This window comes from Dasypus novemcinctus, chromosome 29, assembly GCF_030445035.2.
Source record: "Dasypus novemcinctus isolate mDasNov1 chromosome 29, mDasNov1.1.hap2, whole genome shotgun sequence".
Lineage (NCBI taxonomy): Eukaryota > Metazoa > Chordata > Mammalia > Cingulata > Dasypodidae > Dasypus > Dasypus novemcinctus.
The window spans coordinates 15,137,842-15,163,542 of record NC_080701.1 but is presented as its reverse complement, the minus strand read 5'-3'; the positions used below and the strand labels follow the sequence as shown (position 1 = coordinate 15,163,542).

Genomic DNA, 25,701 nt, shown 5'->3' with positions numbered 1-25,701 from the left:
CTGTAGTAGGCTTTAAGCTATTGGCAATAGGAACCTTTCCAGTGCATTAGAAGATGAGATAGAAGGGATCGCTGCCAAATAAAAAAGCTAAGTAATAACAAATGTTAAAAAAGAAGAGCCTTGGGGGTTGCAGGGAGTCCGGAGATCACTGCTAAAGCACAATGCAGGAGGTCGCAGAGCTTTTCCAGTCAATGCAGGAAAAAAACTGCAATCTCAATTAATTCTTTGCGTCTTGTCTTCCTTGAGTGCTTGCTTTTTAATTAGAGTTGTACATTTTTTTTGGTGTTACCAGAGTATCTGCCTACAAATAAGATAGGTATGGTGGGCAGTATCAAATTTCAAGTTCAGGTATAATTAATTGCATTTGTATGCTCCATCCCGTTTTGAAATCCACATCAGCATTTTAGAGATTTTGAGAGAATTGGTATTCCACCCCACCTCGATTTAAAAAAAAAAAACAAGAAACTCAGCCACAAAAATCCAGAGTTGCTTATTCTTCATGTTTTCAAAACTGATATATTGCTACACACAAATACCTGTCATGGCTTTAAGTAGATTTTGAGATAGTGCCATTCAAATTCCTTTTTGTTTGTTGTTTTTCTGTTCAATCATCACCAGTCACTCAGAATTTACTACACAGCACAACAAAGGGCTGCATATATTAAATGTTAACAACAGAAAGAAGTAAAAATGCCATCATTCCTGGGAGAAAAACAAAATGAAACTAAAAACTGACATAAAATAAGTCCATCTAAAAACACAAAAAAGAAACCTTTCTGTAAGATTTGTTAAAATCAAATCACCTTCCATATCAGTTTGAAATGTAAACAAAAAGCTACGGGCATTTTTCTGCATCTCAAAATTGTTCTGAAAGTTACCAAGTGTGAAGTATTTGGTGCTATGTATTACATATGATGTTTATTCATTTCTCTGAATAACCTGAGAATTTCAGATATTTAATGCACACACCTTTAATCTACCATAACACTCACCCTCATTTCAATAGTGTGTGTGTTTGGGGGGTGGGGTTTGGAAGGGTGGATATTCATGGTATTTCTACTAGAATATCCGAGTACCAAACAAATATAATTTTGGCACCTCAAACTTTCTACTTTTCATGTCTTTTACCACAGTAAACAAGCACATATATGTCTATATCTTGCTCATGAACTTTGATGCATAGAGCTAATTAGGTCCAAGTAATTCCACCATTTTTGAAAGTAGCTGCAATGGTTATATTCTTTTACACTAGTATGACATAGTTCATAAGATGAGCGTTCTTCCCTTCTACCTTTACCATCATAGGATGAAAAGAACACAGGGTATGGAGTCAGACAAGCTGAAGATGGGTTCTGCTTCTGCAACCACTTACTGTTTAGCCTTGAAAATACTGAATCACCTGAGTCTCTGTCAGTTTGTTCATCTATAAAATGGGACTAATAATATAAATTCTCAGAAGATAAAACCATCTGACACATAGTAGGTGCTCGTTGAAATATATTATTGTTTTGTATTGTTTATTATTCTAGTTAATGATAATGAAAGAGAAAAATCAACCTTATTAACACTACTGTGACAATTCCCTTTATCCCAAGTAAGTGACTCTTCAGCACCACAAAGAGGAACAGCGACCAGTTAAGCAGTAGATACTGGGATAATTTGCACTAATTCTATCATTACCTTGGGTAATGCTTTTTTTTTTTTTTACTGTTGCTTATCTAGTTGTTTTTAAGTCATTTTTAAAACTCTGCAATTTTACCAAGAAATTAAAATCCTGAAATTTATTCCATTTTAAAAGATGACCACCTTCCATATCAGTTTGAAATGTAAACAAAAAAAGCTATGGGTAAGGGGAAACAGATTCTCATAAATTACCATGAAAATAAGTATTTGTCTAGAATGTGGAGACCTTCCAAGTGTAAAAATCAGAAATAAATTTAAAATACAAGCATATTTAGTAAGAAATATTTCTCAAAATGGTCCAAGGGCTCTAAAAGTATTTCTTAAGCCAATATTAGCTTTTTAAACTTTGATTTTAAAAATATTTACATATCTGTTTTCAAGATTTAAGATGAAGGTGACTTTCCTTTAATTATATATATATGTATGACTTTGGAAAACGATGATAATCTAACAACAACATTATACCCATTTAATAAATACTTCCTGAGAAATGACATGGTGATGTAGTATGGGAACAGAATACACAAATAAGCTAAAATTCCTCCCTTCAAATTCTTACTTTATGGTCTCTGCACTGATATATGTATAGCATTATAAGGAAAAATGACAAGTCTGTAGTTTGTAGTAAGGGATATGGGATGACTAAAAGTTCTGCTGGGGGTTGGAAGATAGTCTAAACATCTCAGTATAACAAAAAATGAATACAGAGTTTGCTTTTACTCCTTAATTGGATAAAGAGTATTTTTTTAAACAATCTTAGAGCATCATTTTAAGAAAATATACCCAGTTCTGCACTTTCCTTAAGAAAAGGAGAGTTACGGCATTCTGAAAATTATTGAGAATATAACCAACCCTATTTTCCATGAAGACCCTCTCTCCACCAGAATTAGACCCATCCCTCATTGCCTTTTTACCCATAGAGTCAGTATTCTAGAAACCTTAAAATATAAACAAGAAGTTATACTATAATTCTTTATTGCTGTAAATACACATGCAATAATACTCATTTTTATTTATTTATTTTTCACTAAGCTGGCCCCTTTTACCTTCACCCTAAAAACATCTTTAAAGGTTCCAATAAACCTCTGATGTGACCTTGAGACACCTGCTTTCCTCCTAAAGCTTACCTTGCTTGCCACCTGGACTCTCATTCACACATGCAAACGCATTCTTCTGTCCCTATAATCTGTTCATCCTAAAATATACCCAGCAACTCTCTGTATGGCTTATTTTTCACAGATAACTTAAGGAAAATCTTAAAGAATCGTTTCTGCTTTGGGGCATTAGGGAGGTAAAATCAGCAGGGGAAAAACAATCCATCCTGATCAACTAAGGGAAATGTACAAGATTTGCAACAACAGCAACAAAAACAAAGTTACTAAGGCCACTTAGATAAGTTTCTCTCCTCATATTCCCCTCATATCACATTTTATCATAAAACTGACATTGTGGGTTTCCCTTTATACATTTCCTCAGAGGTGTAGGGAACATGTTAGATTTTATGACTAACTTTGATTTTTTTTGGGGGGGGGGAGGGGTAGGAGGGACTGCACTAACTTCCATCTTCCAGATTTGTAGGATGAGAATTGTAAACAGCCATGAGCTGATCTCAAAATCTTATTATTTGTGAATGACAGGGATTTTATAGGTTGATTAGATAACTAGCTCTCTGAACTGGAATGAAGGACAAAATTTGGATAGCCATTATAAAATAACATTTTAAATGGTTTTCTCCTGAACAATTTTTCCTAACATATTCTAATTCCAACATGGGGAATTTGTAGTTGAAAATTGCTGTCAATTAGGCACTGTTCTCAATCAATGAATTTTAAGAATAGAATTATGAAGGCAATAATTAATCATTTTTAATTTACTATGTTAGATCACTCAATTATTATATAATCAGGCATATACTTAAGTTTATCGGTTCTCCTATGGTTGAATCAATTCAAAAACCTTAAAAAATAAAAATGAAAGTAAGTCTTAACTAACAAAAATCAAACTGTTCAAGAAATTGCAACTTCTCCACATTCATTTCCAGGTGAACAGATAAAACTATATCCTCAGATATGCAGCACAGTCTTTGTAAGGTTATCTATGTGTCAAGGGCAAGTTTGTGATAATCAATAGGATTTCAATTTACCATAATGTGATTATGCTTCTCTAAAAGTTTCCGGTTAAATTTCTAAATCCTTTTAAAAATTCCCCAAACTGCTCTCAAAACACTACCCACTGTGAATTGATTCGGCACTTCTTAATCTTGTAGAAATCTTTTCATTTCTAATGGTGAAAACTATTTAAATGGGATAAATTTCAGGATTTTTATTTCTTTGTAAAATTGCTGAATTTTAAATGTGAATTAAAAACAATTGGATAGGAAATGAATATGGCTCAACTAATTGGGCTCCTGTCTACCATATAGGAGGTCTAGGGCTCGATGCCCAGGACCTCCTGGTGAGGGCATGCTGGCCCATGTGGGAATGCGGCCCCACGCAGGAGAGCCACCCTGCATGGAAATACCACCTTGCGCAGGAGTGCCAGCCAATGTGGAGAGCTGGCGCAGCAAGATGATGCAACAAGAGACATAGAGGAGAGAAAATAAGAAGACGTAACAGAACAGGGAAACTGAGGTGGCACAAGAGAGTAATCGCCTCTCTCCCACTCTGGAAGATCCCAGGATCTGTTCCAGGAGCCACCTAATGAGAAGACAAGCAGACACAGAAGAGCACACAGCAAATGGACACAGAGAGCAGACAACAAGGGGAACGGGGAGTAGAGGAGAGAAATAAATTTTAAAAAATAATAAATCTTTAAAAAATATTGGATAACCAAAGTAAAAAAAAGCATTATCCAAATACTATTTCATTTTAAATCACATGGCATAAAATGAACAAATGTAATCTAGCTTAAGCAATATTACCAAAAAAAAAAAAAAATTCTTGACTTAAAATCTGCCTCAGTATCAAATTGTACTTTGTGTTATGATGATGTATCATCATGCATAATTAACCACTCTTCATCTTGCTACCTTATTGCCAACTCCTTCAGCCCAATGACTATTCCATCTATCCCTCTTCCCTACTGCCTGTCCAGAAGCAGCCATACACAATCCCAGCACAATGCTGGATACACCACAGGAACTGGGCTAAATATTTGCACATTTTAATTAAAGAGGAGAGCAGTTCTTAGTGATCTGTGAATCAAAGAGCAGAAACAAGGGTGCCATATTTTAATCCTAAATTCACCACCCACTTGCTATATGACCGTGGCTGTCACTTAAGTCTAACTATATTCTCCTTTCCTTACTATTCAAATGAAGACATTAAGAGTCCAACATTCATTTTTAGAAAACTCAAAGACTAAAATTGTGATCATTATGAATAAATGTTCTTGTAATATTTGACCAAGTCCGTCTGTCTGTGGCTTTCTTCTTCTTTTCTCCCTCCCCCAACGCTCCTTTTCTCCCTCCCTCTCTTCCTCTTTCCTTAAACGCCATGGTATTGACTGAAGAGTCAAGTCTGGAATATCTGAGCAAGAAAATTCCACCTAAACACCAAATTTCCTATAGAGGAGACAGTTATAGATTGAATAAAGACGAGCACAGTTTTAGGCTGTAATCCATACTGGCCCATGGAATTGGCTGACTCTGGTAGACTGAAAGACAAAATGAGAAGTGCCAGTCCAGTAGTTCACTGATGATTAGGTTGAACTGTGTATTGAAGAACTGAATTAAGTATTCAAGCATCTAGTATGTTAGATGCATTACGGTAAGAGTGGGACAGAGAAAAGAGGGAGATGTCTCAACAATGAACCACTGGAGGCATAATTTCCTCTAGGTTTAAATGGTGATGTCTATGAATTAGATAAACCCTTGTTACATCACACTTCAGCAAGGCCTGCTGAATTTTCTATACAATAATAAATGGAATAGATTAATGCTGCTTCTTTTTCTTTTCCTGGTGAAAAACAATCAATCATGTGTGGTGAAAGAAACTAGTAATTTTTCAATACCTACTCAATCGTGGATTTAAATAATTTCAATCAAATACTCAATGTCTAACTCCAAAATTAAAACATTTTACAGACTTCAAAATGCTTTCCGTGCATTCTAACTTGGAAACTGTAACTTATTTTTCTATTTTTAACAACTTTTGACCAAAAGTTGGATATACTTTCTACATAAAAGCCTAATATTCTGGATTAAAATGAAGGGCATTTCTAAGAATAACCATTTAGTGGATATGAAATAGTCGTTTACAAAAGGGTATGTCAAGTGTCTTCCATTTTCTAACACATTTCCTTTAGATTGGTGGACTTGCTTTAGTTATGCCTGCCCAATTAAACATCTATTTTTAATCTTCCTTTAAAATTCACTGTCATCAGTATCTATGCCCTGATTATTCTGAAGTGCTTTGCTTATGGGTTGTAGACAGTCGTGTTGTTTTTGCCTAGTTAGCACACTTTTCAGGTAATACGGGGCTTTCTCTGTGTCCTGGACCCACACACAGTATGCAGTTCCTGAGAGGTTCACTCCATCTGCCTCACTCACCCTAAGACACACAGAATGGCTGTATGATCCAGCCCCTGCCCAGTTGGAGTCACTAATCTCCATGGATATAGTAATTATTGAGGGGCAGGCACGTGATACCAGCAGGGCCAATCAGATTCTTTCCTAAAATTTATAGTTTGGTTAAAGAGAGAGAGTCCTTTTGGATTATGAGCCATTGGAGCAAAGAAAACCCACTGGGAATGAGGTTGACATTTGGAAGAAAGCAAAGCATAAAGGCTGACAAGTATCTAACTGTATCACCAGTCTCGCTAGTTGAATTTGGGACAATTTTGTAAGACATTATACTCCCTTTATGTTTAAGGTCTTTGGAGTTGAATCTCTATCACTTATAACTCCTGACATTCATATCACTGCTCTGTCATGTTGTTCCTCCACCCTCTCTCTAGCTCTTTTTCTGAGGGTTGGTTTCTTGTAAAATCTAAGACACTTAACTTAAAGATCTCTTTCTCCTTTCTTCTTATTCCTCCATTCCTTGGAAACTTGAAAAAAAAAAAAAAGAAGGATGAAGAAAGCTACAAATTTCTTCATCTAGAAAGTTATCACAATCTTGCTACTTTTGTTCTTGATACTTCCTTGGTGTATCTTTCTGTCTCCACTTGCTCACCTTTTCCCTCTGCATCTCCCCACTCCCTCATTAAAAAAAAAATTAAAAATCTTTCCTTTGAAACAGCTGTCATTGTTGGATTCTTAGTGATTAAAAATATTTGCAAGAGTCTTAATAGCGCTCTTAAAACCGGCAAAATAAAAATGTCCTACCCTCCCCAATATCCAAAAGCACAGAAGAAAAATTTTAAAGACACGATGTTAAAGAGAATATTCCAGCAAAAAAGATCTCTACAGCCCCCAAAAAATAAAATAATTGTACTATGTTTGACAATTTATTAGTGAATTAAGCTATTATATAAATAATTTCCAGCATTTATGATACTATAAAATAAATTAAATAGTAGTTAGCTGGAATAAGGCAATCGATCTATCCCAATACCAAACTACTACTGGGTAAAATGTGTGTGTGTGATGAAGATTAGATTCCTATTAGCACAATGGCTCTAAGATTTTTCCCATCTCTGTAAATAACATATGAAATAAACTATATCAAATTCAGAAACAAAGTAACAAAGTCAAAGACCAAGTGATTCTACATCAATGTTCTGCCTCCTTTTGTAGTACTAACTCTGAATTGTATCACTACAAACTGGGGAGTACTCCATCCATTCGATTACTTTGTAGTTTGAGGAGTGTGTATTATTTCAGTGAAAGTTGGATTTGGGCTAATTCAGGGAGAAATGTGATTATATTCCTGGAGTCGTTATAACTCTATTTTTTAAAAAAGAAGGCATTCCCTCCAGCCAGCTGTATGGGTCCCTTAAGACTTTTTTAAAAAAGACCATGAAATTTGAAATCAGAAGACTCAGATTTAAATAATCTGCCCGTCTTAAACAAGTCACAATTTTCTGAACTTCAAATTCCTCATCTGATAAATGAGAGAAACTCTTGGTCAGATTGTTGGTGTGTGAATAAATGAAATAAGAAAACATACCTCATAAAGTACAATACATGTATCAGTTATCTTTTGCATATTTGTATCACACACATGCACACACTTTTATGGTTCAAAAGAATAATTTTGTATAAGCTCAACTTCAACTGAATGCAAAAGGTTAACCATGATTTAGTTGTAAGCTTGACCAAACATTTTAGAATTATCTTGTCCAGTAGTGGAATGGCAATGAGAGACTGAAGGACATAATTAAAGGCAAAGGCAGAACTGAGGAATTATATTACAGTTGCAGAAAGTCCTGTGGGGAAAAAAATAAGGCATTTACTGAACAAAATGAATGAACTGAACATGAAGGCAATAACTTGCCCGCTTATGTGAATGGCCATGATATACAAGCTCCAACTTATGCTCCAAGTCACGGCATTGTTCGAAAACATTGTAACTAACTCTCCAGGTAATCAGAAAGATGAGGTAATACCAGCTGGGAAATTTTCTTTTTACATTGTTCTTTTATTGCTGTATATATAAAGCATGGTAATTTGTTTGTCATTTTCTACAGTAGACAGAACGGCCACACCCTTGGAAAGGCCATGTTTATGGAAATCTGGAAACCAAGTTTGCATTCAAGTAGAAGTAGCCCCCAAAAGGTGACAGACAAGGTTCACATTTTACTACCAGTGAAAAACTGCAATTGAAATGCCATTTTTTTTTTCCAGCCAAGACTCATTTAGCAAGGTCCTGGCCTTTTTCTCTACCATTAAAGCAGGTAAGTCAATTACAGCTGAGGCTGGAAATGTAAGCCCACAGCTCTAAATTTCACCAATGGACCAGCCAGACCTGATCTCTCTGGCCAAAACTAATCAATACATATCGCTCTGCTATTCCCAAGTGAAAAAGCTGTCTCTCATTATGTCTACAGACAAAAGCCATTTTTCCCCCTTCAGCTAGCTCACGAAGATGCCAAATCAAAGATGAAATTGTTCATTTCATTCAGAGAGGACTTCCTGGATAAGTTCCTTTAAAATGTAGCCTTAGCTGAGAAGACATAATACTTGGAAGAGATGTAGTAATTTCTTGGAGTAGAGCTTTCAGCACCGTCATTTAGGCTGAAAATAATACACTTCTTCCTCTCCTCCTCCATCACTAAGGAATGTTTCCAGGGTAGTTCCACTAAGATGCAAGAACTCCCCTGATTTTCCTCTTCTCTTTGGGGCCATGTCACCTTTTCATGTGCTAGCATTCTTCTGTATACTGGGAGACCAACTTACAACAGTGCTGTACTAAATGACTTGCATTCAGTGTCTCATATTTAGTCTCCCAATATATATTTAAGATAAACAAGATTTTACAGAGAAACGGAGTCTTAGGGATGCTAAGTGATTTGCCTAAGCTTGCATAGTAATTAGCAGCACAGGTATTTCAACATAAAACTTCATGCAAAGTGCATGTTCTTTCCATGTCACTTCACCACCCGCCATGCTTTGCAGTGGAACTTAACAGTCATTTAGGCTCAGCTGGCCAGGGACACGCATTTACCTCAATCTAACACACATTCGCCCAATCCATTTTGTGCGGGAGACTACTTTTTAGTCCATTCCCGGACTCTCATGCCTTTTAATAGTGAAGGCTTTTTCTTCAAGGCCACAAAATCTCCTGCATCATAGCAACCTAGTGTATTGTCTTGGTTTGAATCCTGCTTGTGCAGCTTTGGACAAGATACAACTATTTCCTCATCTGTAAAGTGGAATAAGGCTTTGTGGGGACCACAAGTTAGAATCCAAGTAATGCACAAAGCATAGTACCTGGCACACAGGAAATCTCCAATAGATGTTTGTTGCCATTACTATTATTTGAAACCTAAGATGTGAGTACTTAGACTATTTTCTAGACACTTATCATTTCCTTTCCTATCACTGTTCATTAGACTCTTCACTTTTGTTTTCTCATTTATATATTAAATTGGAATGGATGATGCTTAATTCAGTCAAGTGGTTGGTATTTTTGATGGCATTCAACTGAATTGTCTGCAGAAATGGAGGAACTGGCAGCTGGCACTTCAGAGAGACGTCATAAAATTTGTCCTAAACAATCCATTTATTTATTTTTTGCTGATTATGCAAAGGAAGAACAAAACAGCCTTACTGGTTTATAAAGTTAAGTTCTTACAAAACCTGTCACTTATGTATAACAGGACAGTCATTTTGCAAATTACTTACATCTTTTGGGTCTCAGGTAATATATTTGCAAAACAAAGACAGGCAAATAATGTTGATCTTTATCAGAAGATTATTGTAAGTTTTTAAAAAATCATAATGAACAATTCTAAAGTAGTGAATGCATACATTTCCCATGTTCAAAAAAGGACTAGTAAAAATTGTCTTACAAAAGTAAATGTCAATTTGATATTTCACCAAGATTTAGAAGGTACCAGAAGAAACAAGAGACAAAACTGATAAGGTGTTTATAAAAAATAAACCCCTTAAAACTTTCCATTAAGCATGACTTATTTATTATTACAGTGATTTAAGTGAGTTTCTGACTAATATTTAATTATATGGGGAAAATGCATAAGAAACATTACAAAGAGGGATGATGGATAAATAAATGGAAAGCCAAACAGAAAAACTGATTAGATAAAAATCTACCAAAGCATTAGCAGGATCATTTATGACTGGTAGGTAGGCGATTTTTATCCTCTTCTTTTGACTTTTCTATTCCAACTTGAATTACAAAGGAGGTAAGAAAAGCTTTTGGCCCTGGAGTGGCTGGGACGGCTTCGTGATGGAGTAAGCACAGAGAAGACAAGCTCAGCGTGCCACACAGCCGTAGAGCAAGAGCACAAACTAACACGGCTGAACCTTCTCCAAGTTCACCCAGCAGTGGAGTCCTCCCCCAGGCAGGACTGGCAGTCAGGAAGTATTCCCCTCCACAAGCAGACTTCGGTACTAACAGAGCCGAAAGTGGCAAAGCTGGCTCTCGTGTGCACACTGACCCCAAAGGGCCACCGAGCTGTTCAGAGCGGAGGCTTCAGAAAGGCTTTTCAAAATGTACTTTAGAACCTGTCACTGGCTCACAGAAGGCAGCCCACATGGGTGTGCTTGTGTTGCAACCGTGCAGCTCAATTTTCAAACACAGGGATTTACTTCTATCTCCCTTCTGGTTGAAATAAAGCAAAAAGAAACCTCTTTAGAGATGATTGTTTCTGACCTCTGCCAACGTTTTCCAGTGCTTTTAACTTTTCTATATATTTTAAAATGTTAAGCCCTGCTTTTTGCTATTGCAGATTCTTCAGCCTGTACCAAGTGGAGATATTTCAAATTTACAGTTCTGCTACTAAGCCGAGTTCTGCATGATGATGCCGTCTCATGAAATGTGTGCTTCACGCTGATTTCACCGTTTAAACAAGTCTGGACCTGGGATTCTGTCACTCTGGGTTTATATTATTGAAATATAGAACACATTTTCATGAGATGAACAAAATATATTTAGCGATCAATTGAACAATATTTACTGAAAGCCTTTCGCAAACAGGGAGTGATGTGTGAAAATGGTCCACTGAAATATTTTAACATAATGGCCCACAAAGCCTTCTTTCTTAGTCTTAAAACATTACCAAATATCAGGAACTAATTCTGCTGAGAGTTCCGGAACAGAGTTGAATTTCAAAATCATTTCTCTCTCAATAGTATGGTAGTGAATAGAATAGTAAACTGAGAGATCCATTTCAGTTCCCTAAAGCTCTGTGAAACCACAAGTAGTATTTCTTCCATTCAAAAACTTCTCACGTATGGCAAAGGACAGTACCCACTGCCCCATAAATGAGAGCATGAGGGGTTCTGATTACAAAAGCTTCAGGAACTTTATTCAATGGACCACATGGTGGTGGGGTGGGGGGAGAGGGGGAATTATTCTCAGACAAAATGCCAAAGAGAAAAACCTAGTATTTGCTTTCATATAACAAACACTTCAAAAATAAAGCGAAGCTCAACTTGATTCCTTAATGTTAGTTATCTAAAATCCAATATAACTATGCCAATCTTTTGATATGTACAATTAAATAACAACTATCCCAATTTCCCAGCAAGGATTATCATCTTGGAGTATGTAATGAGGGCCCTTAGCCACACAGGAAGCCAATTTATTTCTTCCCAGCATTTAATTTCCTGTTTGATCTTACAAGATTGTTTCCAAAACTCCAGTTAAATGATGCTTTATCTAGTTGATGTGTAGCTAAAATATCAAACACTTTCCACAATAAAAAACAGGTTTACACCATATAGTTCAATCCTGATACCACCGACCTGGAGAGAAAGCCTTCTGATCAAACTTCACCTAGTTAAACAGATTGGCAAATCAACTTAGATTACCGAAAGTATGCACCTTTTGGGAGTTTCCTACCACGCTGATAGCAGAAGGAAATTGTTCCTTAAGCACCCTCTCCAGGTTGGGATTGAATAACTGAGAACATCTCTTTATGGAAGAGCTTGTCAAAATGAAAAACAAGCTTTAAATAAGGAACTAAAATAAGAGAGAGGCTGTAGTTAGTAACTCGTTTTACTTTCAAGGTCTGACTCCCCTGTGGAATATCAAAATTTAACGGTATGTTAGTCTCATTTTATAAGTATCAGAAATTATTTTTTCTAGTCCTCACTAATTTCTGAAGTTCCCCAGACACAGCACAAAGCACCAATCACTCTAACAGTTGTAGACGTCCATAAGCACAAAGCACATTTCACATTAAACAGATGAAAACTAATCTGGGATCTTGTCTAGGGACTTGCTTTCAAGCATTTTCATAATTAGTCACTTGCTATCAAATTTGAATTAAGGGCATCTATATATAGCTTCCTTACGCCATCACAGCAGAGCTTATATGAGAATTGAGGAGTTATGGAACAGCGACCCCAAACAGCTGGGCACCATGCCTCAGGCAGTTGCTGAAGGCATCAAGATAAGCTGTAACACACACACACACAATCTACTCTACTGCACATCCTGAGCTAGGCTGCAGAGGTAGCTATTTTCCAACATGCAAAAACAACTAGATTATCCAAAAACTAACTCGTATGTGGCACCTTTTAGTATTCACATGTACCTCTGCAGAGGAGGGGGCTATCGAGTGACCAGGCACTGCAGAAAGCTACTTCTTATTCCAAACAACATGTACCATCCAGTTCCCAAGCTTGATCACTCTGTCTCTCCAAAGGACCGAGGGGTGGTATGGACAAGATCTCAGGAAGCAGATAGTGTCTTGGATTAAAAACTTGTAAACAGAATATTGAAATATACTTACATGAAGAAGTGTTTGTTCCTTCTGTGGATACTGATATTCTAATGGGGGACTCTATAAAACATAAAAGTGGAATGAGGCTTTATTGAGTCATGCTGCTTGGACTCATCAATGAGAAACTTGCCAGGCTTGGGTATCACCCAGAAAAAGAGCACTAGGAAACAGTGCAATAAAGAAGCAGAGGCATTTCAAAGTCCAAGGAAGATATATGCAATATTCCAAGGCCACAAAGGACTAGACCAAGACTTTTGAAAGCGATGAAAATGGAGAGAGTTCATGGGCAAAGAAACCCTTATACGCCAACTGCTCTATCACCTTCTTAGCAATATTACCCTGCCCAGATGTATACTACAAGGAGTCAGGAAACCCCTCCTCATAGGTGTGGTCTTGATTTTAAGAGACATGAAACCAAAGAGAACAATTCCCCATGCAGAAAGAATGAAAGCAACTTATCTGCATGCATTTTTAAAAAAGAGAATGAAAGAACACTTTCAGGCAACTTGAATCCACATGAGCATCCTAAGTGCAGTGCAGAATAAATTCCATGCAAGGTGCCCATTCGCACAATTGCTTTAGCATATAACAAAACATGCTAAAAAATAAATAATACAATTGCAGGGGACCTAGAGTAGCAAAATTCTCTTAGGTAGCAAGGAACAGAGGAAGGAATGCCAGTATTTAAACACGGATGAAGTGTAAAACATAACTCAGGCAGAAAAAAAAAACCTGGAACCTAGAGGGCTTTTATTCATTTTTTAAAAGATAACGCTTTAATATCAAAGGAAGGCTGAAATTCAGCAGTTAGAAAATTATAAAGATTCAAGTCATATATTAAGAAATAACAGTTATAGTCAATCCGAATTCCCGACACAAACACTGTATTTAAAAGCTCAGGTGGCAAGCAGAATCTAACCAAGTCCCTACATTCAAGAGACAGTCTCAGTAAAAGGTGAAGAAATTCAAGAAACTTAACTTTTTTTTCTTTTTGTTTTCTCTCTTTTTTTAAAAAATCTCTTCCTTCTCCCTCCCTTCCTTCCTTCCTATTTTTCCAGGACCCAGAATAAGATCTTCTTAGATGACAGGATAATTCCAAACATCTTAGTGATAACCAATGAATGTGCCCTAAGTATGGCTAAAGCAGTCTAGCATATAGAGAAATTTATAATTTTGGACAATGGCTTTGAAATGAAGAACAAACACTGTTGGAAGTTAGATAAAGACTATTGGATTACATGGCCTCCTGCAGCTTCAATAAAGTACCTAATGAGACCAAAAATTAAATATAGGGTAATGGAAAGAATACTGAGTTTGAAGTACCGGTTTTTCTATTTGCTGAGATATATGACCATGTGTCTAAAACTGCTTCAATTTTCCCATTTATAAAACATGGGAAAATAATGTCTTGTTTCACAAGTTTGTTATGATCGTCAAATGGATTATAAAAATATTTGTAAACTGTAAGGTTTTACTGTGATACAAAAGTAAGTTTTCTCATATCTCTGGGGTGAATTTTGAAGCTAGTGTCTCCGAAATTTGCTTCTAAATAAAAATTAATTCTAAGATTCCTTTTAACTATAAAATTAAAGAGGATAAGGTAATGGGAAAAAATTAAATTCAAAGTTAATGGAGAAATAAATGAATTATAGTGATAGATGCATTAGTAGAGTTGGGTACTAAATAGTTACTATCTACCCAGACTACAACTGCTATCAGTACATACTGCAGTCCAGTGGGACAACAACAAATGAACAAAAAATGCCACATTTTAAAAGTCAGGCTGTCATTTCTTTTTCAAGCTTAGAAACACAGACCTGGTCATTTATAAGACCAAAACAGAGGTCAGATGCTGAACTAGTACCAGGAAAAAACTCTGATGGATGAAAAGATAGCACAGGTAGCTAAGATAAATACCTATAAGGATAGAAAGAAGGACTTTGGAGCACAAATATTTCCTGTACTTGTCCAGTGTCACAAGGTGCATCTAGATTTAGACCTTTCTCTCTCTCTCATGCATGTTTCTCAAGCCCGAGTTCAGACATACAGGAAGAACCACACTCCCTTAACCAAAAAAAAGCAGACCAAGGTGGAGAAAAATATTGAAAGCAAATCAAGAAGAGCTACATTGTGGATGCAGAGGCACCCTGATTAGTAGAGCAGCCAGCACGTCCACCTGCCAGTCTGGTTAGTAAACCGTGGGGAGCTCATTTTCCTTACCTGAAGACACATATGCTCTGTCAGTTGAGGCTGGCATGCCAGTGATGATGTCTGAAAAAAAGAAGAGGTTATAGGATATTATCATGTAGAACCCGGAGGCTGGGAGCCAGTTCCACAGCCTGCCTTCAAACTACAAACAAGCGTCAAGGAAGGAAGTAGCGCAGAAGAGTGATGAAAGCCCAAAAGTTAGTCATAAAGAGGGGGGGAAATGCAAAAAAGAAGTCCAAATAAACAGTTCTTCTTTTTTGGGTAAAGAGCACGAGATGGGCTCTCCTGGAATAACAAGGACAACTTTACGAGGCAAAGAGGCACTGGGCCCCCCAGAAACGAAGGCAGAACTAAGAAAGTCAAGACATTCAGGATCAAGGCTGTAGGCAGGATTTTTAATTTGTAAGCCTTTGGAGAATTTGCATTTTTGTTCAAAAACATAAGCAAGCAAAGTTTCCAGCTGGGATTGGGGGTAAAAATCAAGTTCTGGCATCAAACTCTAACATAAAATGTCTAGTGTCCTCAAGATGGGTGCTTGCCCATAGGATATATATATTCCAGCTACTCAGGGCATGGCATTTAGTAAGTAGCCAACCCCCAATGCAAAGAAGTGAATGAACCTGCACACTTCTAGATAAACTGTTATCATGGGAATTGTGACGATCTTGCTCAAACCTTTAACTTACTTTCATACTACCTTTATGACTATCTACCTAGTTCTGTATTCTGCTCTTCTGACAAGGGCTTCACTTTGTTAGGGTCTAATTTTTTCAGTACTGTATAGCTTCATGAAGCCTAGCAAGATGTAGAAATGCACTGGATATCATCCAGCCTTCATGGTGTAAGTTAAGTATATGTCATACAACTTAGTATCAGATGTCCTATGACTTAAGTTGTCCTGACCAGGACAAAAGTTGAATCTATTCTGATATTATCTACTCTACAAAAGTTACTCTAGCCTACTGAAAATCTTCAGCAGATCATATATGTTATCATTGTATGTTAAATTCATACCATTAGCATATAGTCATAAATGCTGATTATCAATCTAATCATCTTTAAATATAGATATGAACATTTAGGGTTTTGATTACAGGACTAGTCTGGTAGGTAAGAAGAAGAATCAATTTAAGGGGCAATATCTCTTCAACCTCTGAGATTCCTCTAGGAATCAAAGTTTTCTGGAGTTAGAAGGAAAAACAGATGTGAGAGTCAGCAGGGATCTTTAAAAATAAACATCAGGTTAAAAGTGAATATATGGAGACCAGAACTATACTTTTAGTAGGACCAAATGTGTCTATATTAAATATGGATAGTCCTCCCTAATCAAGCTACCTTGATTGAAAGATTGATTGAAAGGACTAACCTTTCAAAGATGAGACTGATATCAAGCCACTATTCAGTTCTTATACCCACAAAAAATGGGGCAATGTGAAAGGAAGCTAATTACTATGGGAAGCTTTATGATAGCCTTGACACTTTCTCAAGCAGCTGGCACTAAAGAGGGGGTATTCTGAGTTGCTAATAAGAAGACAATGTTTCTGCAAATAGCTTTCTTTATCTGGGATGTAGAAAGTAAAATTATTTTGGTGGTGGGGGGAATTTAACCTAGGAGAAATCTTTTAATCAGGAATTCACAGAGTCTGTCCTTCTCTGTGAAGAATATATAGAAGACATCTTTGAGTATCTAAGTTCTTCTTGCTCACAATGAGTACTTGCTCTAAAGCAACAGAGGAGCTTTGAAATTAATAAAAGGTGTAGCGACAGGATGGACACTATGCAGTGAAAATACTCCTCTCCCCTGTTCCACTTATACTGCTCCAAAAAAACGTTCACCTAAGAAGAGATGCTTCCTCCTTCTGTCCTTGAATGACAATACCGACAGACTGACTAGTAAATTCAAGGTGTACAACAAGAGTTGGGCAAAAGTCCCAATCCCAAGGCGGATATCAAGACTCTTTTCAAATTTATTTTTAACAAACTAAGTAGTTGTCTACTGTGACCTTCCAAGAAAAAAAATCAGAGCTTTTCTATCTCCTATAAAAGATCTCAGATTAGAGAAAAGGTTAACCATAAAGTTTCCTTTTCTAACTGAATGTTACCTAAAAATATCATGTCAGAGGTTACGACAAAGATGTATCTACCAAGAGATGACTTAAAATAAACTCCCTTTCTAAAATCAGATATTTATTCTAGAGTCCTTACATTGAGTTCCCATCTTCACTGAGTTTGGCTCAAAACAAAAACCTTCTGAAATTTCTAGGATAAAACACAAACTTGGAATTTAACAGATACTGCTATCCTAAAGAAGTTTTCATTTAAGACAAAAATCTTGCTAATAAGAAAAAGGTTTTAATTAAAACCACCCTGCATTTTATATGTGATATGGGTATAAGTTCATAGATTTTAGAAAACAACCTTTTACCATAAGTACGACTGAAAATAATTTTGTGTTATACAGACTTTTTTTTAAAGTATGAAGACCTGCAATCTCCTTGATGCTTATTTAAGCACTCTCTTGGCCCCTCAACAATTTGGTATATTAAATTTGATTTATAAAGGACATCCCCTTCATTAGCACTAATAAATGAGGATTTAAAATCATCAGGTCTTGAACACAGCTGAGCAACTTAAGCTGCATAGGTCAGTAAACATAAGAAGCATTACTGTATTTGTAATGTTTGAGTGCCTTCCTTTGTAAATTTAATCTGATCTTAAGAAAGAGTTGCAGAATCTGAAAAACAATACCTTCTGGAAAGGAATTTTCTAATTATTATATATCCATGGTTTGTTTGAGATTTCACCAGGAGCATAATATACTCTCTATAACTATATAGAAAAATGAACACATACATACATACAAGCATGCATTTGATGTCTTAAATATTTAAACATTCACTTATGTGACTTTTGGTATTCTAAAATTACACATCATCATCATGCATACAAAAATTGAGCAAGTGATTTTTCAAAGATTTAAAACTGATGCACTTATTTATTAGCACTGGTAAAGCTGACCTCAGGAAGCTGTTGAATATCTAAATTCTTGCTCGTTAGGTGTGCTTGCTCTAAAGTAATTGAGTTTTGAGGCCGAGTGGGTCCTAGGCACTGAAAACACTCCTCTACTTTTTCTACCTACGTTGTTCTTCTTATCAGCCTTCAGGAGTCTCATACTCCGTAATACAAAATACACAGAGACAGCTTTGCAAATTATAAAACATGCTATTTTACATGCTTTACAGTATAACTGCAATCTGTTCGCCAATATCATGGCAATATCAATTTGGGAGAGAGTGAGGATCAGCCTGTCATTCACAGAAGCCGATTTTTTAAAAGCACCAGTTGATGCATTGATCAAATTTTATGGGAAAAAAATTTTTTCTGCCTCATCTCAAGTAAAACAGCTACTTTATTCCTATAGAAGCCCAACTGCTCCTATGTGATTGAATCTCACTCAAATAAGTTTTCTCCTGATTAAAAGAAGAAATCTTAGTAGAAGATAAGATTGATGAATTACATAATCTCCTGTATTAGTCTTTAAAAAAAAGAAACACTACTTCATTAATTTGAAAACCAGTTAGGACTATTATTCTCTTCCCTACTCTAATACCCAGGAGTTTTCATAAAGTTTCTTAGCTAAGAATTGATTGCAAAATTAAGGTTTCCTATTTAAAGACCAAGCCAAATAAATTATAAATAAAAATGAACACATATTATGTGAGCTGTGTAAGGATAGTGCATGTGGCCTTTTAAGTCACTGTATATGAAATCATGAAAGGAATCCACTTGTAATCCATCATTTACTGATGACTGTCCTTGAGATACTTCTTTATATGAAAACTAAACTGGACTTTATTAGACTTACTTAGTCCCAGAAGTACTCTGCAGATTAGATAACGTTATATATTTCTATTGTATAACAAATGCTTTTTCCCAATTCCAATTATGTTAGGGGTTGAAAGGCATTTGAAAAGGCAGACAATATGCAAACTTCTAGAATCTAGATTAACAAGATGATAGACTATGTATATATTCTTTTTTAAATGCTTGAAGATTATTTTACTCCAGCATCTCATTTTAAGTGGAATTTCTTAAATTTTTAAAATCATTTTAATTATTTCCAGTTGTCAATCTAAATAGATCTAAACTATGAATTTCACTGCAGAAAGTTCAGTGTTAGATAGAAAACTCTAAGCTAATCTGATTACAGTAATTATTGTAGCCATCTAATCAGAATTAAACATACTGCCAAATATCAGCCCTCCTCCTTCCTGTCATTTCTCTGAGAATCTTGTATCAAACTATACTCTAAATATCTCAGTGTAAAGGGGCAACTGTGTGAGAATTTAAGTAAATCATAAGGAATAATTTGCATGGGAAGGAATTAGGGTAATTAGCTTGAAGCAACATGCCAGGATTTCTCTATTTATCAAGGAGATCTATTTAGAAATTGTCAAACCATGGCCATTTCCATATACCTCTTGGGGAAATATTTCATAGGTGGGTGACAGAGGATACAAAGTAAATAAAGAAAATGACTGATATTTCACAGAAAATATAGATTAAAATCTCAAGGGGGAGTTCTGCATGATATTTTGACTTGTTCTTATTTTTAAGGATTTGTTTTATAGGACCCCAAAGGAAATAAGAAATTCTTAAGACATCTTGAGAATCCTAGTCGCTACCAACCCAAAGTCAGCAGCAAATACACATTTAGGAAGAGATGGATTGTCATGCGGTACATGACAGAAGTGTCCTTTTCCTCTCCGAAAGAATGTTTTTGTGCAACTTTTGTGAGACTTTGGTAACTGGTCTTGATACAATTATAGCAAAATCATGGATAGTAGTGGAAGAGGATGAAGGAAAAGAATTCCATTCTTTCCTTTTGGTGCCACCTGGGGTGAAGGGAGAAAAGTGTGTCTCCTAATATGTACAACACATGGGCTGTGTGATCATGGGGTCTGCTAAGCCCACAAGCCCTCACCAACAGCAGACCCCAACCCCAACCTACCCTGAGAGGCGCCATTCTACACAGCAGTGTTTGGGGCTTTGGCTTCCCTAGTTGAGCCAGTAGGCAAGCAACTCAAGGGCAGGTGAGCAGGAAGCCCTCTAAGTCCTCTGGTGTGGTCTGGAACAACATGTTTTTCCAAAGAAGTGGCAGGCCAGGCCAATCAGGTTCTTCCTATAGGGAATTGGATTTAGCAACCCAGGAAATAATCATACGGCAAGAGTTAAAGCTGAACCCTAAAAAACAGCCATGACGAAGCATATGGCCAAGTTCAATCATAGTCAGATCAAAGTCTTGAAGAATAGTGGAAAGCAGGAGAGGTGAAATGAGATAGGCAAAGGAGAGTCAAAGCAACTGAGGCCCAATCAAGTAGTGACACTACAGAGAAAAGCCACAAACATCCTTTGCTTGAATTCTAAAAGAGGCCCTGGATACAATTCCATCTCCTTGAGCCTGTTATAATGAAGCCCTAGCTCTTCCCCCTGGAAATCCTCTCTTTATAGGTCCTTTCACTTCACCCATTCCTTCAGCTTCTGTTCTTTAACAGCAAAAGAATTTTCCTTCTCAAACACAGAGTGAGGTGTGTACTTTACTAGTACTAGGTAACCATATTAAGAATTAAATACCTAGGTCAGGTTCCCTTTGGCTGCGAAATAGCTCTGTGACCCTGAATAAGTCTCTTTTCTAATCTAAGGCTCCCATTTCTTTTTAAATATCATGAGAAGGCTTTCTAAGGATAATCTATCCCTGTGGCAATTTGATATTATTTATGAACTCCAAAAAGGGATATTGACTATGTTTGTAAACTGGCCTGTTCCTCTGGGGGTGATACCCCTTTGGTTGTATTTAATTCAGAGGTTTCACTTTGACTTTATTAAATCAAGATTAGGACTTTGATTCAACCACATCATTAGGGCATGCAGAGCTGAGTCCCCACCTCCTTAGTGGCTCTATAAATGGACACTCAATCAAGAAAACGGAAGTAGATAGGTGGAGAACACAGAGACAGCTCCATAGCCATGGCAGAGGCCCAGGGAAAAGAGACGAGCCATTTACCTGATAGTTTACAGCTGACCTCATGAAGAGACCAGAGCAGCTGAGCCCGGAGAGAAACAAGCCCCGGGAAGAGAGAGAGTCCTATGCCAGCCTACAGCTGAGACTGGAAGAAGCTGGACCCATGGAGCCTGAAGAGGAAGAGGAAGGCTGAACCCTCACAGACATCCCCAGTATCTTGCTTCAACACGTGGGAACAGAGTTTGGTGAGGTAGTAACTTTGAGTTGGACTCTTTAGGGCCTTGTAATTGTAAGCTTCCACCTCAAATAAATACCTTTTATAAAAACCAACAGATTTCTAGTACTTTGTATCAGCACCCCTTTGGCCAACTAATATAATCCCTAACATTCAAAGTAAAAAACAAGACCACCTTATATTGTAATTGAAATTCTTCATCCCTCTCTAAGAATGATTTATATACAATATCCCATGAGCTTCTTTTTACTCTAGTCAGGTGAGCTTCATTATCAAAAACACCTCTACTTTCATTTATCTACACTACAGCTGATCAACACTATACATTACATATTCATATATGAGCCCCAAAACAAGACTTGGATGAATTAATTTGAAAAATTGAATTGGACATGTCTCATAGGTGAGAAATCTGCAAGGCAAAATTATCAAACTTTTAGCACCTGAAATCATATAATCAGAAACCATCCTATAATCAATATAATACCACTGTAAGCACTCAGTGAACCACTGGCACTAACTCTAATTTTATTTTCTTGGGACTTTATAGCATTCATAACTACACAAATCTAATCGAAGTGTCAAAATCATAATTCAATAGCATTTACTAGGGGAGACACATTGAAACAAGCCAGTGGCAAAATCAGAACAATCAGAAAGAAAAAGCCATTGAAACTAAATGTTTAATTTCTGTTTTACATGGCATCCAATAAAATTCCATTCAGGGTAAGACAACATTAGCAAAATGCTATTGCTTAACCTGAACCAAGTAAAAAATAAAGTGATATTGTATTTACTCATATAAATTTTAAATGGCTTTTATATTTTGAACTATAAACACAGCTCCTAAAAATAGTCATGAGAACTGCTTTTGCTGCTCTCTTTTCACCTCTGTGGATGGAGAAATTTTAAACGAAAGTAATGATCCGTGATTACATCGATACAGAGAAGTTCCCTGGGAAGTCCTGAGGGGAGCAGGCATTAACCTAGATTTTCTCAACAGTATTGCATATATTTACCTCCCTCCCCTCTCCTTATCTTATTTACTCATATATGGATCAACTGGCACAAACTTCATCAGCATCCTATGGAATTAAACCTTAGAGTCATTTTTACTCTTCTCTTACTTATCTGGCCTTTTCCCCTTATCAGTTCAAGACAGCACGTCCTTGCCGTGGACGCTTCTTTCTAGCAAGAAGCACCGCGAGTAGGCTTGGTTTTATAACAGGTAAGAGATCTTGTGTAAACAATGGTAAATGCCATCACTCACAATGAAAAGAAGCACTGAAGGTGTTGAAATAGCATTTGAATATTTCAGAGATTTAGACAAGAATGGCTAAGCCAGCCTCAAACCCTATAGATGGCTCCTCAAATACTAAGATTTGAGTATTATGAAGCAGAGAGCCACCAGTCTTGGTCTTTTGTTTTCCTACTGATCCTCAGAGATACATTCAGAGGGTAGGAGGCACCTTCTCCAAGTCATTCATTTGCTTAACAGATACTACCCGGCACTGTTCTGAGAAAGTAGAAGCCTGTACAGAGTAGGAAATTCTTTGCTCCTACAACTCCTAATTTCAAAATGAACAGGCATAGTTTTCTATTATACAACCCAGAGCCAGACATAATAACTTAAAAACATATATAGGGTAGCAGATGCAGCTCAGTAGCTGAGCATCTGCTTTCCCAGGGACAAGTTCCATAGGCGGTTCAATTCCCAGTATCTCCTAAAAAAATTATATATATGTGTGTATATATATGTGTGTACACATAGACAGAGAGTGAGAGATAGATGCATAAAAATGACCAGGACTGAGTCAGACTGTATTCTGTTGCACAATGAGCCAAAGACTTGACCAACTTAAAGATTTCTCTTAGCAACCACTCCTGCCTCTACCATTTGCAATCTTATCCAAATCTTTCTTTTGAGCTTATATATATATTTCAGGTCTACATCACCTCAAGGAACGAAGGGTTTTAAAGAGAACCATAGATATCTGAAATAATAGCTCTTCTGCCATCTTTTTTATTTGTTGACAATGAGCTATAAGACACCAACTCATGACGAACTTACCACATAGCTTGACTGTGCCTCTCACAGATTAAGAGAATGTAGAAGGCATCTCTTACCATTTGAATCCACGATGGTGATATTGGCAGAGGCACTGTCATTTCCTAATTTGCTGATGACTTTGCACATATATTCTCCAGAGTCAGCCAGTGACGCTTTGTTAATGCGAAGCTCCGACTTCCTGCAAGATCAGGACCAAAGTGGCGTAAGTAAACTTCACAGACATAGATATAAATCAAAACATATTTTTCTGTAGTTTCAGACTTTTCAAACTTCCCTCCCCACCCATTCCACATAAAGCATGTTAAAGTCCAGGTTGCTACTCCTTAGATTATATGATTTTATCTAGTCTAAGAGTGGGAGACATCACAGATCAGTTACAACATGGACATAGTCTTAATTTCATTATCATATCAGTAATTGAAAGGATCTCTTGCCTAATTGTTCTTTTGTTTCACCATCACTGGCACAGTTCTTAAGATTTTTCAAACCAATTGGTAAATTTTCTTTGCCCTTTATAATCTAAATGTCACCTGCACTAGAATTTGGGAAGTGAAAAAGTGTAAAATCACTTTTTACAAATATGGTAAGGACAGACACTGAATAAAGATTAGAATAGGTAAAAAATGCTCTGTATTTCTCTTTTCAGTCAAGTAACGTCAGGAATCATGTCAATTCTGAACGAAGAGGATTTATCATGTTAAAAGGAGGGGGAATTGAGCTTTCCTTAAGATTCTCATTGCTAGCAGCACAGCACCGCAAGTGGTTCTCAATACTGAAAAAAAGTATTTCTGCAATAGCACACACATGTATAAAACTCTGAGTAGTCAATCACTAATCAGCCTGTAATTTAAGCAAGATTTAAAAACCTAGAGCTACTAGGATTGGCTCAGAGTTTACTGAAGCCTTTTTAAAGCATCCTTCTAGAATATAGGTTGGTAATGCAGACAGCCTGCACTCCTAAGAAGGTGCAACAAGGAGAAAAGAAGGCAGGAAGGAAGGTGTGCGATCCAGCATGATAGGCAAACCTCCCATAAATTATACCTTGCTAATTTTTCAGTGAATTGCCTGGTCTTCTGGTCATAAGATATAACTAGTCACACTAGAGTCTCTTCTCCAGTTTACTGAAATGAACCACCCACCCGTCCTCACACATAAGCATTACAGCTTTCTATCTCGTTCTTCTGCTTAAGTCCTTTCTGCCTCCAAGAATGGGTCCACACATTTCTACCGGCCAAAGTCTTAGCCAACCTTCAAGCAACATTTCAAATCTCAGTTCCTTCTCAAATCTTTCGTGGCCTTGTAGCTGGAGATGCTCTTTCCCTTGCCTAAATTCTGACAGCCCTGAACACAAGTTCTTTTAGGAAGTGAATCTCTTGAGCTAGGACATATGCTTCAGAGAGGGAGTCCATAAAAACATCTTTGTGTCCTCAAAGAGCATACATCATCACTACTTTGTCCTTGGCATGTCCTCAAACGTTTTTGGATGAATGTTGTTCTAATGAAAGGAACTTTTGGAGATTCCCACTTAAACTCTCAGCAGGACCTAATGTTCCTAATGTTGGCTGCAGAAAAGGAGGATGAATGTTTGGGACAGAGAGTCTCAGGCAGTTCAGACCAAAGTCTGTCAGTAATGGCCAAATCAACATGTGGGCTGAAAAAATAACTTCATTAGTCATGACCGAAAACGATGTCCACAGGCAATCTCTGAAGAAAGAAAAACAAACAAAATAAAACATCCTATGTTCAGATAACTATAGAAACATTAGGTTAAAAAGACATGATTTTTTTTTATCCCCCAGGACTTCTCAGAGTCTTTAATATGCTAATTTACACTCTGACTCTCCAGGAAGGGGGTATATTAGTTTCTCCCCAACTTACTTGACCATGGATCCTTGTCATTCGTGTGGCATACCTGTCAACATTTTCTGAAAATAATGATGGTCCACAGAACAAGAATATGACAAGTGAGCCTAATATAAGAGCTGCCTTGTTTATCTATGTAGTATGGGGCCCAAGAAAGGGCATTGACACAGGGACATTTGCACATTCATCAGAGAGGTTATGCATTTAAAAAAAAAAAATTCCCTGAACTATAGCCCTATAAACTAAACTAAGCATTTTGAAGAG

The 25,701-nt window shown here is 36.8% G+C and overlaps 1 protein-coding gene across 2 annotated transcripts in view; it reads right to left on the bottom strand.

Moving 5' to 3' along the window:
* The window catches only part of LOC101435719 (pro-neuregulin-1, membrane-bound isoform), a 211,047-nt gene that overhangs the window by 131,869 nt on the left and 53,477 nt on the right, over window positions 1–25,701 (bottom strand). For both annotated transcript variants that reach the window (XM_071212641.1, XM_071212640.1), the window contains exons 3-5: window positions 23,631–23,752; window positions 15,259–15,309; window positions 13,048–13,098 (exon numbers count right to left, since the gene is read on the bottom strand). In XM_071212641.1, the coding sequence (XP_071068742.1) occupies window positions 13,048–13,098; window positions 15,259–15,309; window positions 23,631–23,752 (224 nt within the window). The remainder of the gene's footprint in view (window positions 1–13,047; window positions 13,099–15,258; window positions 15,310–23,630; window positions 23,753–25,701) is intronic.